The sequence below is a fragment of the Heloderma suspectum genome, chromosome 7 (genome assembly GCF_057233095.1).
Source record: "Heloderma suspectum isolate Gila_16-S chromosome 7, 16-S_ref, whole genome shotgun sequence".
NCBI lineage: Eukaryota > Metazoa > Chordata > Lepidosauria > Squamata > Helodermatidae > Heloderma > Heloderma suspectum.
The window spans coordinates 10,549,319-10,563,389 of NC_139464.1; the positions used below are offsets into that span (position 1 = coordinate 10,549,319).

The 14,071-nt window shown below is 48.0% G+C and overlaps 1 protein-coding gene across 1 annotated transcript in view; it reads right to left on the reverse strand.

The window, feature by feature from the left end:
- Positions 1-1,397: 1,397 nt before the first annotated feature.
- Positions 1,398-14,071, reverse strand: part of ITIH5 (inter-alpha-trypsin inhibitor heavy chain 5) — a 56,814-nt gene continuing 44,140 nt past the window's right edge. The window contains exons 10-14 of the mRNA XM_084811687.1: positions 12,850-13,406; positions 10,268-10,321; positions 9,372-9,488; positions 2,861-3,238; positions 1,398-2,078 (exon numbers count right to left, since the gene is read on the reverse strand). Coding sequence (XP_084667813.1) covers positions 1,777-2,078; positions 2,861-3,238; positions 9,372-9,488; positions 10,268-10,321; positions 12,850-13,406 — 1,408 coding nt within the window. The 3' untranslated portion in view covers positions 1,398-1,776. The remainder of the gene's footprint in view (positions 2,079-2,860; positions 3,239-9,371; positions 9,489-10,267; positions 10,322-12,849; positions 13,407-14,071) is intronic.

The following is a 14,071-nucleotide window of genomic DNA, read 5'->3' on the forward strand; positions in this document are numbered from 1 at the left end:
GGAGGCCCTTGGTTCTGTTTGGTTCCTCACCCCACACCAACTTGGGCTGCTCCCAGTTTTTAATTTCTGACAAGAGCAGAGGAAACTGCACCCAGCTTTGTATGAAAAACATACCTAGTGTACTCTGGCCCCTCGGAGCACCTGCAATAGCTCAATGAAGAAGAAAAAACTCTGCACATCCTCAGAGACACCATTTCCTTTATCAGTTCACATACCTGTGGGCAGAGCCAACTTTCCAAAGAGGTGCCAAGGCTGAGCCCAGGCTTAAATTGACCCCTTGGACCGACAACGTGTCAGACCTTTGGAGATTGAACGGCTGGCCTCTTAGCACAGTAGAGCAATAGATCTGAATTGGGAAAGCTGGAATCCAAAGCTATCTCTGCAATGGGTTTGATGAATAGTTTTGGCGAAATCATTTACTTTTAGCCGCAGTAGAAGTGGATTAATATATTGACCTTCTTCACAAGGGTGTTTGTAAGGGTGTCACGCAAAGATGACAAAGCAGTTTGCTAAACCCAAAAGATGTACTTCTATTCTGAAACACAAGAGACACCCGGGATGCTGTCCTCTACACCAGGGGTGGACAGCTTGAGGCCCTCCAGATGTTTTGGCCTACAACTCCCATCAGTCCTAGCCAGCCTAGCCACTGATGAGGGCTGATGGGAGTTGTAGGCCAAAACAGCTGGAGGACCACAAGTGGCCCATCCCTGCTCGATACACTTACCTGGGAGTAAGTGCCATTGAACTGAATTGCCTGGCTTCTGAGTAGACATGTATAGGAGTGCACTAAATTGGTTTCTGTATTGCTGGAATCTCTACAAGAATGTCACATTAAAGCAGGGTGCTTCCAGACGTATGGCTCTTAGCGCTACCAATCAAAAGACATTGTGCAACGGTTCTGTTTTTTTCTCCTTAAAGAATTTGGGAGTGGGGAGTCAGAAGAAGTGGTGGGAAAATATGGGAGAGTTACGGAAGATGGTGATTTCTAGACTGCCCCCCACCCCTAAAATTGCATGGTTGAGGCAGGGCGCTTGCACAGTAAAAGCCTCAGCTGGAAGCATCCTTAGAGACCATGTCTTATGTTTTCATTCTCTTTAGAAATACCGCTCTTGGTGTTTGCAAATGTGGGAGACACTTTCCCTGCCTTATCCCCTCCCCCCAGAGGGAGAGGCAGCCCAACAAAGCTAAGCACACTTAAATCCCATTGATTTCAAGGGATAGTTTAACCACCTGCTTCATGCTCTCCCACTGAAAGCAACAGTATTTATGAAAAGAAGTTCACTTTGGCTCTTTTTTGCCCTTTGGTTTCCAAACCAAAAACCCCTCCCTCCCCACAAACACACACACAAATTAAATGCAGCACCAAACCCACAGAAGACAATAACCTGTATCTTTTTAAAAGACTGTTCATTCACCAGCTTCCCACATTGCATGAACGATTTCCTATATTACAGGCAGTATGAACCATATTCACAAGCTTCTTCTTTAAACCCCCCCCCCCCATTAGATGGACTTCATTGGAGTCACTTGTGAAGCGTCCTCAGAGTTAACTAGAGACCAGGCAGCAGTCTTGTGAATGGAATTGCATTTTTTTAAAAAAGTGGGTTCGTCCTCAGAGTTAACTAGAGACCAGGCAGCAGTCTTGTGAATGGAATTGCATTTTTTTTAAAAAGTGGGTTCTTTGGCGTTATTACAGAGCGCTGCTAACGCACAAGAGTCTCCTTGAGAGTGACTGATTTCATATGTGCTGAAAGCAAGTGGGATTCTCTCTCCTCCTCAGAGTCTATTTTCCATCAAGGAGCTAGTCCCTGTGTCAAAGGGGTGAGAGGCCAAGTAATCCTTATAGGCGCCATCTATCAGTTTGTCAGCATTGTTCTTGGCAAACCAGCAGTCTACTTCCTGTTCGCCATTGTAGATCTTCCTCTGTTTCCATACGACGGGAACCATGCGCCCTTTCAGCTTTAACACATTCCTGGAGTTCATGTCCACCCCTTTCGTTTGGTTCCAGCTGGCCATGATGGGACGGCCTTGTTCAAGAGGCTCTGGAGTAAGCTTAACATCTTGGTATAAGAACTGACCTGCGTAGGAGGAAATGGAGAACTTACAGGATGGACCCAAGACATTTTGCCAGTGGAGGCTGGTGGCTCTGATGTCAGTGGGGGATTGAATCCACCCCAGGTAGCAGTCAGAATCGAAGCACTTTGGAGAGCTCCTTTAGGGTTCTGACTGAAACCCGGAGTGGATTCACTGCCCACTGACATCGGAGTCCCCAGCCTCTGCTGCATTTTGCAGTTGAGTCTTGCAACACTGGTATCAGGGTACCCTCCTCCACTGCACAGGGGCAGCAGTGTAGCTTAGGGGGCGCAGGGTGAAGGCTCCAACAGCTGGCCACTGCCCTGTGCCTTCTCAGCACCTGCCGCCTGAGGAGCCCGCCTTGCTCTGCCTCCTGGTAGGGCCAGCCCTGAGGACCTTTGAGGACGGCCATTTGTAATCTGCCCAGAGAACATTTGCTATTGGATAGATTAAAAATACAATAAATACAATAAATGTCCAGAGGTATGAGTATAGCTAAGCTTTTCAATTGATATTGGAGTGGGAACTGATGTGCGAACTACATTTGTATAGGAGGATTGTAAGGATTACTCAGAATGAAGATGAAGTGGCTTGAACGCCCAAATAGCACTAGCTTCATCATCGTCTTAATAAAATTTAATAATAATGTAATAATAGTAATAATAATAAAATAATTGAGTCTCTCTTAAATACATGTATCATGGTACAATGGCTTCTTGCATTAACTAGCCCTCTGTTCTAAGATAACTTTCATATAACCTTAGAAATGAAAGCAGCGCCTCCTTACCTATCAGCCCATGAGAGCTTGTGGAAAGGCCTTGGCTGTTCGAGATGTAGAACCCCAAATGGTCCTTTTGGTAGGGTGCGGGATTCTTGTAGTGGTGGATCAGAATGACAAAGCCGATGGTTCCCCGTATGGCCACAGTGACATTGGAACGGGCAGAGATGGATACCTCGAGGTTTTTGCTTGTAATCACAGCACTGCGATCACAAGGCAAGGCAAGCCTCCTCCCATCGTCCAGGATGACCTTTGTGGGGGTGACCTCCAGGTAGGATCTTTCCGGCTTGTTGCTGAGGATCGTGATGCTTCTGAAGTAGGTCCTTTGTTTCTTGTGGCCGTTGCGTGGGGCAGGAGCTCCTGTTAGCTGACCGTTCACAGTCACACCTGAAGGGGCAAACAAGGAAGAGGAAACAAACTTGTTCAGATGCTCTGCGGAGAAGTGTGTTTAGGGATATTCACTTAAGTCTGGTACGTGGCTCGGGTTGCTGGGAACTGTGTGGTGTTTGTTTTTTTTAATGTTCAAAGGCTGCAGCTAGTCCTCATGGTTGTGGAGCCAACATCTGACACCTTAGAGAAAGTATCGTAAAAGCTCTGATGTTTGTGGGACAAGGCTTCCCTACCTTATACTTTTCTCTCTAGAAAAGCACTCTCAGAACTAACTAAATAAATAAATAGAACTTGCCCAGCTCAGTGACTCCAAGTTATTGTTTCCCTGCTCATACGCACCCTATCACTTCTTGCTTACCAATACTTCAGCTCCTGGATAAAAATTCAAAGACTGGCTTTCAAATCAAACGGCTTAACAAGATCAGCCTCGGATGGCCTTCTCTCTGTCCCATCAGCCAGGACAGCTAGACTGGTGGGGATGAGGCAGAGAGCCTTTTCTGTGGTGGCCCCCACTCTGTGGAACTCCCTCCCTAGGGAACTCCGCCATGCCCCCTCTTTAATGAGCTTCCGCCGTGCATTAAAAACATGGTTGTTCAGGCAGGCATTTGGGGTGGGTTAGGGTATTTTAGAAAACGCTTTTATTGTAGAATTTTATTGTTTTAAACTGTTTTATTATATGCTGCACATTGCCCAGAGTGGCTGGGTGACCGGCCAGATGGGCGATTAATAAATTTAATTAATAAATAAATAATAAATAAATGCAAGAGGCAGATAGTATGCGTTTATCCACAATAAGCAAACCAATATATTAATTTGAATGCTTTGCATGTTGATCAAGAAGGGAGAATTTAGAACAGCTCTGTATTCTGGAACTTCTGAGTCATCCTCCTGGAGCGGGTGGTGAAGCCAACTCCCACTGCCTTTACTTAATCAGACTGAGATTTTTTTTCTTTTACATTGTGTGCAGGCTGTGAAGGACCTGGTTCAAATCCCACCAGCCATGATATCCCTAGGGAACCCCCACTCCCTCCCTCCCTCCCTCTACCTCATCTGCAATATAGGGATAGAAATACTGACCTACCTTGCGGGGTTGTAAGAATTCCAATGTGATGATGAAATGCTAAGCGTTCACATGCAAGTTAGCGCTTTAATGTTTTCCAATTATTTCACATCTCAGTAATCAAACAAAGGGTGGAGAACCTCCAGTCCATGGGCCTCATCTGGCTTGTGGAGGTTCCCTGTGTGGCCTGTAGGGGCTTGGGCTCCGCCCACTCTGCTCCCCAAGCCCTGCCCCCTGGAGGCAACCGGGGCCCAGGGGAGGAGGCAGGGAGAAGAGTCCCCATTATTTCTGATCTGTGATCAGACAAAGCAGGAATTCCTCTGCACCACTGCCAGCTCTTGCCAGCTGACCGCAGCTGGCAGCGATAACTCACTAGCTGATAACAGGGTTGTAAACCTGTCCAAGACGGAGAGAAGCAAAATGAGGCTGAAGTGGGAAACTTTACCAGTTCATTCAAATCCAAGGCGACGTGGCAAAGAGAAGTCTGTTTTCCAGTCCAAAGTCCAACACACAAGGGAACACGAGCAAGGCTGAGGTTCACTTTTGGGGTCAAGGCAAGGCTGATGATATCAAGAGTGTGAAAATGACATTGTTCTCCAGCAGCCTTTCCCCTGCCTGCTTCTTGCTCTTAACTGCAGCATCCTAAAGCAGCTGCATGCAGTCAGTCCTCTTGCTTCTGAGAGCCTCTCCACCTTAAACGGACAGGGGCTCACCTACATTGTTTTCTTTCATGCAGCCGCCTTTGCTCTGCTGGGGTCAGTGGCATTTTGCCCTCTGAACTCTCTGGGGAGGCTGCAGCCGGGCTTGGAACATCCACAGGAGGTGAGGAGGCTTGGAAACCTTCTACACTGGTCCCTTCCCCGGGGTCTGGAGCCTGCCACTCCCCTTCATCCTCAGAGGAGTCTGAGGGAGGCATGACAGCTGCTCTCCCTCTCCAATGAGGGAAGCCCATGTGCAGCAAAGCGCTAAGAGGATGATGACCGCCAATCATTTTGTGCTTTCCTGGCTTTTGTGCAGTTTTCCTTAGTTCCAAAAGGAGCACCCTGGTACTTCCAGGTTCCACAGCAATGTCTCTTTGCCACTACAATCGCTCTTGTTCTGTACATTTTCTTTCCTCTATGTCACATAACTTCCTCCAGATCATCCTTCAATCCAGACACTCCCTGCCAGTCAAAGTAGGCTGTTGTGGATCAAGCAGGGCTGTTGGCCATCTGCCTGCTTGCTGACTAGAAACCAATGTCAAAACTGGAATGAATTCTACACACCCCAGTATCACCACTAGGGGTGGACGAAAGTCCCTTACCTGTCGTCGAAGGACGTTCGCGGTGGGGGGGAGGCGCTTCGCTGCTCCCCCCGCGAAGTTCAGGCCGGGGGGGGAGGCTTCCCGCCTCGCCCCGGCCGAAATTCAGGCCGGGGAGGAGGCTTCCCGCCTCGCCTGGCCGCGAACGCGAAAGTTTAAAAAAAAAAAAAAACGCCCCCTGATAGGCTACGTGACGATTCACGTAGCCTATCACGGCTAGATCTGCAAAGTCAGCCGTGATAGGCTACGTCAATCGTCACATAGCCTATCACGGGTGACTTTAAAAAAAAAAAAAAAGCGCGTACGCTAATGGCGGCCCCCATAGGGAGCCGCCATTCGCGTTCCTTATTTAGTCGCTGTAGTCTACGTAAATGTTTACGTAGACTACGGCGAAAATAAAGTGCCCTTATTTTCGCCGTAGTCTACGTAAACATTTACGTAGACTACAGCGACTAAATAAGGAACGGGAATGGCGGCTCCCTATGGGGGCCGCCATTATCCGTACGCGCTTTTTTTTTTTTTTAAGTCACCCGTGATAGGCTATGTGACGATTGACGTAGCCTATCACGGCTGACTTTGCAAATCTAGCCGTGATAGGCTACGTGAATCGTCACGTAGCCTATCAGGGGGCATGTTTTTTTTTCTTTGATTGCAATGGCGGCGGCGGCAGCCGGTCGAAAGACCGGCTGCCGCTCCCGCCCCGCTCGAACACCCGCCGAACCGCTGGCCGGACCCGCCACCGGGAGGGACATTCGGTGAAGGTAAGTCCCGTCCCGGGGGGGGGGGCGGGCGGGGGGGGTTCGGAGGATTTCTCCCCGAAACTTGTTCAGGGGGCCGAACACGTTGGCGCTCGGCCCCCCGAAGTTTCGGGGAGAAATTCTTCGCCAACCCTAATCACCACCTTTCTGTAAATAAAGCGGCAGAAGGGTATGCTGATAACTCTGGCTGGATGCAAGCCAATTGTAGAGGAGGCAAACAAACCCCAGAAAAAAAATCGTCCCTTCCATGCTTGTGTTACTATCATGTAGGCTCAAACTATTCTGTGCTTCCTTCCTCCACAGTTTTTTTTTTTTTAAACCCAAGAGTTTGAGGCATGCAAATGTCTGAATGGAGGGTAGGCAGAGGCTGTTGAACTCTCTCTCCTCCACAAATTTATCAGCTCAAAACACACACACACACCAGCCGTTTCACCTGTCAGGCAAAATGATCCTGGGTGAAGAAAAATGAAGCAATTTGGAGAGGGTGATTTTGAGCTGAAAAATGAATGGGGGGCAAAAAGTACACTATGAGAAAATCAGAAGAGCCCTGCTGGATCAGACCAAGGGTCCATCTAGTCCAGCATTGTATTCACACAGTGGCCAACCAGCTGTCAACCAGGAACCCACAAGCAGGGCATGAGTGCAACAGTACCCTCCCACCCATGTTCCCCAGAGCCTATGTAACTGGTGTACATAGACTCACTGCCTCTGGTACTGGAGGTAGCACATAGTCATCAAGAATAGTAGCCATTGATAGCCTTTTCCTCCAGGAATTTGTCCAAACCCCTTTTAAAACCATCCAAATTGGTGACTATCACTACACGCCATGGTAGTGACTTCCATAGTTTAAATATGTGCTGTGTGAAGAAGCCCTTCCTTTCATCTTTCCTGAATCTCCCACCAATCAGCTTCTTGGGATGACCCTGGGTTCTAGTATTTTCGGAGAGGGAGGAAAATGTCTCCTCCTCCACATTCTCCACACCATGCATAATTTTGTAGGCCTCTATCATGTCTCCTGTTACCCTCCTTTTTTCATCCTCCCTCGTTTCTGCTCAGACACCGTATGCCCCATGCTGTGTGTGTGTGTGTGTGAGTGCAATGAGAGAGAGAGAGAATGCAAAGGAAAGAACCATGAACTTTGTGCAAAAAGTAGATTGAACCTCATGAGATGAGTTGAAACCAGATTTAGGGTGCAATCCTATGCATAGATAAAAAAAAGTCCTACAACTCCCAGCATTCCCCAGCCTGCATAGGAGTCATTGGCCTTTTTTTGTGTCTAAACATGCATAGGATTGCACCCTTAGTCATGTTCAGAATTGACCCACTGAAATCAACGGTCAAGTAAATAAGGACTAACTCATGTTCCACTGATTTTAATGGGTCCACTCTAAATATGACTAAATTTGGATCCAACCCAATCATCATAGTGGAACTTAGTCCAAACCACAGAACATGCCAATCTGCAGCAAAGCCAACTCCTGAATTTGCTACCAGAAATTTAATTGGCCCTGAAGAAAAACACAGGAGTGTGTTAGATTATGGAATAGGGTGGAAGAGGAAGATTTGAGGAGGTCATAATTAGGGATGTATGGACTGTGTAAAATCCATTCTGTCTGTCAGTCACCTTTCATTTCCTTGTCAGCCAATCAATGGAATTGCTTTTTTTAGTTTCAGAATTTGTGCAAATTCACACTTGCAAAAATGCCCCAATCCCCCCGCCCCAAATGTGTCTTTTCACGCTTTAGCCTATGGGGGAAATGAGCTTTTTGCCGGGGTGTGTGTGTATATTTTTCTATGATGAAATTTGTGCAAAATCCACCCAATGGAGAAAAAGCTGGTCTGCTGTTGCATCCATGGGTTGGATTCATAAAAATCATTTGGTTCCGTTTCTGATTTCTCCAACATCCCCAGTCATAATACATGGATCTCTCTTTAAGGTTTAGGCTTCCTTCCCATTTGCAAAACTTAAACATTGCATTGTCTTGATTCTTTCCATGGTTCTCCCCCTCCCAGTCGGTCAGGTTGGGAGCTTACTGCCTCCTAAGTAGTCACAATTGCTTAGGAATTCCAGGCAAGATTGGAAACTCAAGAAGGCCCTATCCACTAGGAAGGAAACATTTTAAATCAATAGCTCCCATCTACTTGACCATACTTTATTCTGGTGGCAAGCCACAGAGGGCCAAAATCTGCCATGGTGGCAACCCCACCCCACCCCCCATTTTGCTGCCAAATTTTGGCAGCAAACAACTATGGAACGTTAAAATAGCCAACTTTAGCTTCTTTTCAAGATGAATTTGGCCATTTGAGCATTCCTTGGCGATTTGGCCAAATCAGCAAATTGCAGAGTTTTTCACCACCACCACCAACTCTGGTGGGGTGGCAGTGGTAGAAATGAGATCTGTGTGTGTGTGTGTGTGCGCGCGTGCAAGAGAGAGAGAGAGAGAGAGAGAAATGGCCCCTGGACCTCTCGAAGTTGCCCACCCCTGCTCTATGATGAGCCTTGGAGTGTTGATGGTGCCATACACTTATCGACGTCCACATACCACACTGGTATTATCTTTTATATTTCAGCAGTTTCCTAATTCTGGCAGCAAAATGATCACTGCAGCCTATGGAAAGCAACCCTATAGTCATCATCAGGGATAGAGAGCAGATTTGGACATTCTGAACAAATGGAGGGATGTTCAGAATGTCCAAATCCATCCTCTATACCCAATGATTATGGTTGCTTTCGGCAGGCTGCACCGGTCATTTCACTGACAGAGGAAGCGCAAACTGGTTATGCTTCCTTTCCTCATGCGTGCTTAAAACATCCAAAACTGATCCTAAATACCTTTCTCCCCTAAATGGATTTAGAGTGGGACACACACACACACTCTTATTTGTGCTTCCTTTCCAACTACTTTTTCAGGATGTTCAAAGTCCCTACTTCATTGTAAGTCAAACTCCTGCTGTTGGTTTTTACATATCACTTAATCCAGCTCTGCTGATACAGCAGTTGTACCATCATACCAGAGTTCTTATGATCCGAAACCAATCTGAGGATATCCCCTGGTTCCCCATCAATGTTGAAGCAGACTGTTAGCTTGCTCAAGGGGAAATCGACGACAAAATGAGGGTCACCATCCGCTGGAGAGACCAAAAAAAAAAAAGGGAAGGCAAACTTTAATGTTCCCACAGCTCAGCACACAGAATATCAAACAGTAACAAAAAGTCAGTTTGCCTAGAGCCCTCCTGGTTTTCCCTCCTCCCCATCATGAACATTTTGTCGCTCTTGAGATTTTCCCAAATGGGAAAGCAAATAGCAAGTAATAAGCAAGACAAGTGAGACCTGAGACAAAACATTGCAGGTCAGAGTGTGTCTGCCAGCCATGTCTTTTTCTAAGATACTCCATTCCATTCCATCCCCACCCAGTTTTCCATTTTGTTAAGTACTTGTATCAGAAATAATATATAGATGTGGGACCTGCAAAAAAAACTTGCAGCGTTGAGTGGTTCTGGCTGGCTGGCACCCTACCCTCTTCCAGGATGCTTTATTCTGTTCGTTCATTCTTAACAGTTGTGAATAATTCCAGTATGTTATGTTCAGCTTTATTTCAAAACCTAGTTGCCTGACCCTATGAGCCATCAACATAGGGGACTGATGCCTCTTATATTTGGGGCCTTAAGATCATCAGGTAAGAAACTATTTCAGGCACCTCCCTTTGTCTCCGATCTTGTGAACTGTGATTAGACCCAGGGCCTTTTTCATTAGTTCTCCCCATTCCCTGTTCAAGGAGACGTCCTGGCCATCTCACTCCTGTGTGTTGCAGAAAAAAGCTCCCTCCTCACTTCAGAAAGCTTTTGCTAAGTTAGGTTAGCTTTTGCTAAGTGAGCACCAGCTACTGCTTGGTGGCTAGAGCACTTACCTGATGTTTTAGTGACTTTAATACTTTGCGTCTCTGGTTTACCAGGAATGGAACCTAGATGTCAGGGAGAATGGCAAAGGGGAGAAGAAGATAAATATTAATAAATAAAAGCAAACATCCCACAATTTACTGCCCCACCTTTCCCAAACAATACCTGTGGCTCATTTACATGTGACATTTTAAAAACGCCTATTCTTTGGGTCTTGCAACCCTGCTGCAGGCCTGTATCAAGAACCCTAACAGGGAGCTATATAAAAATCCTGTTAATAAACCAACTAAGAGAGCAATCCTATGCCCCCTAGATGGTGTCTGGGGGGAACATAGGATTGTTTGGTTTCTGAAATCTGAGATCAGAAATAGGGCTCTGACCTCAGAGCCCAGAAACTGCGCTCCCCCCGCCCAAAGCTAGCACGGTTCTCTCTGCACTCAGAAATGGAGTATGGAGATGGGAAAAGGGGGTGGTCCCAGGGACAGGGAGGGGAGGAAAACGGGGAAGCTGCATTCCTATGCTCATCCCAGCCTCCTTCCCTCCTACACGAGCAAAGGGCTGGATGTGCCTGATCTCGTCTGATCTTAGAAGCTAAGCAGGGTCAGCCCTGGTCAGTACTTGGATGGGAGACTGCCTGGGAATCAGGCTTCCTACACTGAGCAGGGGGTTGGACTCGATGGTCTCGTAGGCCCCTCCTAACCCTATGATTCTATGATTCTCGGAAGTACCACTGCTAGATGGGCGAAATTGCCTGTCTAGTGAAAATGCAGGGTGGCTGGAGCACAGAGGTGAGTATCACCTCCCTGCTCCGTCTGCCCTGCATTGGATACTTGGCAGCCTCTGACTTTGGAGGGTGCCAACTATCTTGATAGGATTGCGCCTGAAATTGAGGTTCAAAGGACAACACAAGATCTGGTGTCGCAACGAAGGGACCAAGATGCAAATCTGGCAGTCCAATGATGATGACAACAAATGGGACAAAAAATAAACAGCCGCAAAAGCCCAAACAAGACCACAAAAGAGACGGCTGCACTGTAATTCCCCAGTTCAAATGTCTTCTCTGCCATGAGCTCGCTCATTGACTTAAGCAAGCTACACTCCTCAACCTCAGCTCTTCCCAACACACACACACACACACACACACACACACCCCTGCAATATAGAGATAATAAGACTCACCTGCCTCACAGGGGATTGTAAGAATCACCAGGAGATAATATATGTGGAACACTTTGACCATGTGAAAAGCACTATATATAAATGCTGGCTATTGTTATTACGATCCAAGGTGCAGGGGTGCACGAATGCCCACACTCATTCATGGGAACATGATTCTGCGCTCACCTGCAGCAAAGAGTTGCAGTGTGGATGTCCTGTGCCTTCCTCCAGGATGCACTAATCCATCCACCTTCAGTTTATTGGGTACCCAACAGCCAACATTCTACGGATGATGAACACCAGCATGGATTATGGATGGTGTGGGCATCTGGCTGGGGCTCAAAGCCCAGCAAGAAATCACCAGCTCAGCCCCCCGGATGCCAGTCCACAGCCCCCAGTGCTTGCCCGATCCGGTGCATGCTGAGTTGGGCAAGTGTGCCAGCACCCACTCCCTCAGCAAGGCTCTGTAGCAGGGCCCAGAGAGGCAGAAGGAAAGTCCTCTCCTCTCCTTCTCCCCTGCCCCCTGCCACTACAGTGGTGCGGACAGGCCAGTCCTTTTACACAAGTGCAAGAGACTTACATAAAATGATTGCCCTGCGGCGGCAGCAGGGACAGGCTGGTAGTTTTACGTAAGTCTCTTACACCTACATAAAACTACCAGCCTCTCCCTGTCACTGCCTCTGCTGCTGTAGCAGGGCCAAGAGGGACAGAAGGAAGCTCCTCATCTCCTCCCCCTCTCCAGTACAGCTACTGCGGCAGTGGGGACAGGCTGGTCATTTTACGTATGTGGAACAGACTTATGTAAAATGACTGGCCTGTCCCGGCTGCTCCCGCTGTAGCTGTAGTGAGGGTGGGAGGAGAGGAGGAGCTCCCTTCTGCCTTTCTCGGCCTTGCTACAGTGGCAGCAGCAGTGGCAGCAGGGACAGGCTGCTGTAGCAGGGCTGAGAGGGGCAAAAGGGATCCCCTCTCCTCCTACCCCCACCCCTGCTACAGTGGCAGCAGTGGCAGGGACACCCCTGCAGCCACCCTCCCCTCAATGTGAGCTGCCATCTTGCGTAAAAATGGTGGCTCGCATCAAGGAGCAGGAGCTGTGGGGCTCTCCTGGGGATGGGTGGCAGCAGCGACTCGGTGAGCAGCCCCACAAGTCGGGCTCAAGCAAGTCCATCCATCCCTAGTTACCCCCTTAGGGTTGTTTTTTAAAAACAAAACATTGTACTCCTGCAAACCTTGGGGTTCCCCAGGCCTGCTGATACCCTCCTTCTAGTGCGTGTGGTGCTGTTTTGGCTGCGTAAGGAACAGCACGTGTCCCTGAGGATCGGAAATAAAGGGAACAATGATATTCATGTGGTATTTGCACATCATCTGATGTAAGATCAGCTTCCAGCACCAACCATTCTGGGGTCTCAGGATGTACCAAAATGTGCATCATCCTTACCTGCGAGTGCCCGGTGACCCTGCAGCCCCTGCACGATCTCCCCAACTCCTTCAATTGATGGGCCAGTGTAGACCTCCTTTGGGAGGTCAGCCAGAAGCGCAAGCTCCTTCATCTTCAGGGTGGTGAAGGGGGTGACAAAGTGATACTTGAGGGCCAGTTTCTTGGCTCTCTGCTTTAAAGACTCCTTCTCCTTGCTATCATCACTCTTCAGCCAGGAAGTCAACAGCTCCTTGATGGTGAGATAGCTCCAGGTCCGTTCCACATAGTTTTGATCATTGGCAGGGTCTTCAACGCCATTGGAAGCACCTCCAATATGGTTCTTGCCAGACAGGTCTACAGCCACGTCTGTTTTCAGAAGGACATATTTGTCACTGTTGCTGGCCGTCACTTCCACATGTAAGCTGTTGGCTGTCTTGTTGAACAGTTTCCCAGCAATGACAATTTCAGATCCATTGAAGTAATTGGGGAAGAGGTTCTGGGTAACCTGATCCACCCTGTCCGTAGGATAATCGACCCGGATGTCAGAAAGAAGCGGTGTGCCGATCTCGTCATAGAATCTGTGTATGAACATTTTGTTACTCACTCATCTCACTTTCCAGGGGCAACATTACAAATGTACATGCAGAGTATAGTGCAAGCAAACAGACACTCCTGCAAAAGACAACAAATTGGGTAACACCCCCTAAATGAAGCTACACAAGACTTGCCCCATTCCCGCATTCCCATTATCTCAGCAATTAACTCATGTTTTCCATGACATCTAGAATCATAGAATAGTAGGGCTGGAAAGGGCCTATAAGACCATTGAGTCCAACCCCCTGCTCAGTGCAGGAATCCAAGTCAAAGCATCCCTGGCAGATGGCTGTCCAGCTTCATCTTGGATGCCTCCAGTGTGGGAGAGCCCACCACCTCCCTAGGGAATGGTTTCCAATGTCATATTGCTCTAACAGGATGGTTTTCCTGATGTTCAGCCAGAATCTGGCTTCCTGTAACTTGAGCCCATTATTCCATGCCCTGCATTCTGGGATGATGGAGAAGAGATCCTGTCCTTCCTCCCTGTGACAACCTTTCAGGTACTTGAAGAGCACTATCCTATCTCCCCTCAGCCTTCTCAAGGCTAAACATGCCCAGTTCTTTCAGTCTCTCTTCATAGGGCTTTGCTTCCAGTCCCCTGATCATCTTTGTTGCCCTCCTCTGAACCCTCTCCAGCTTGTCTGCATCC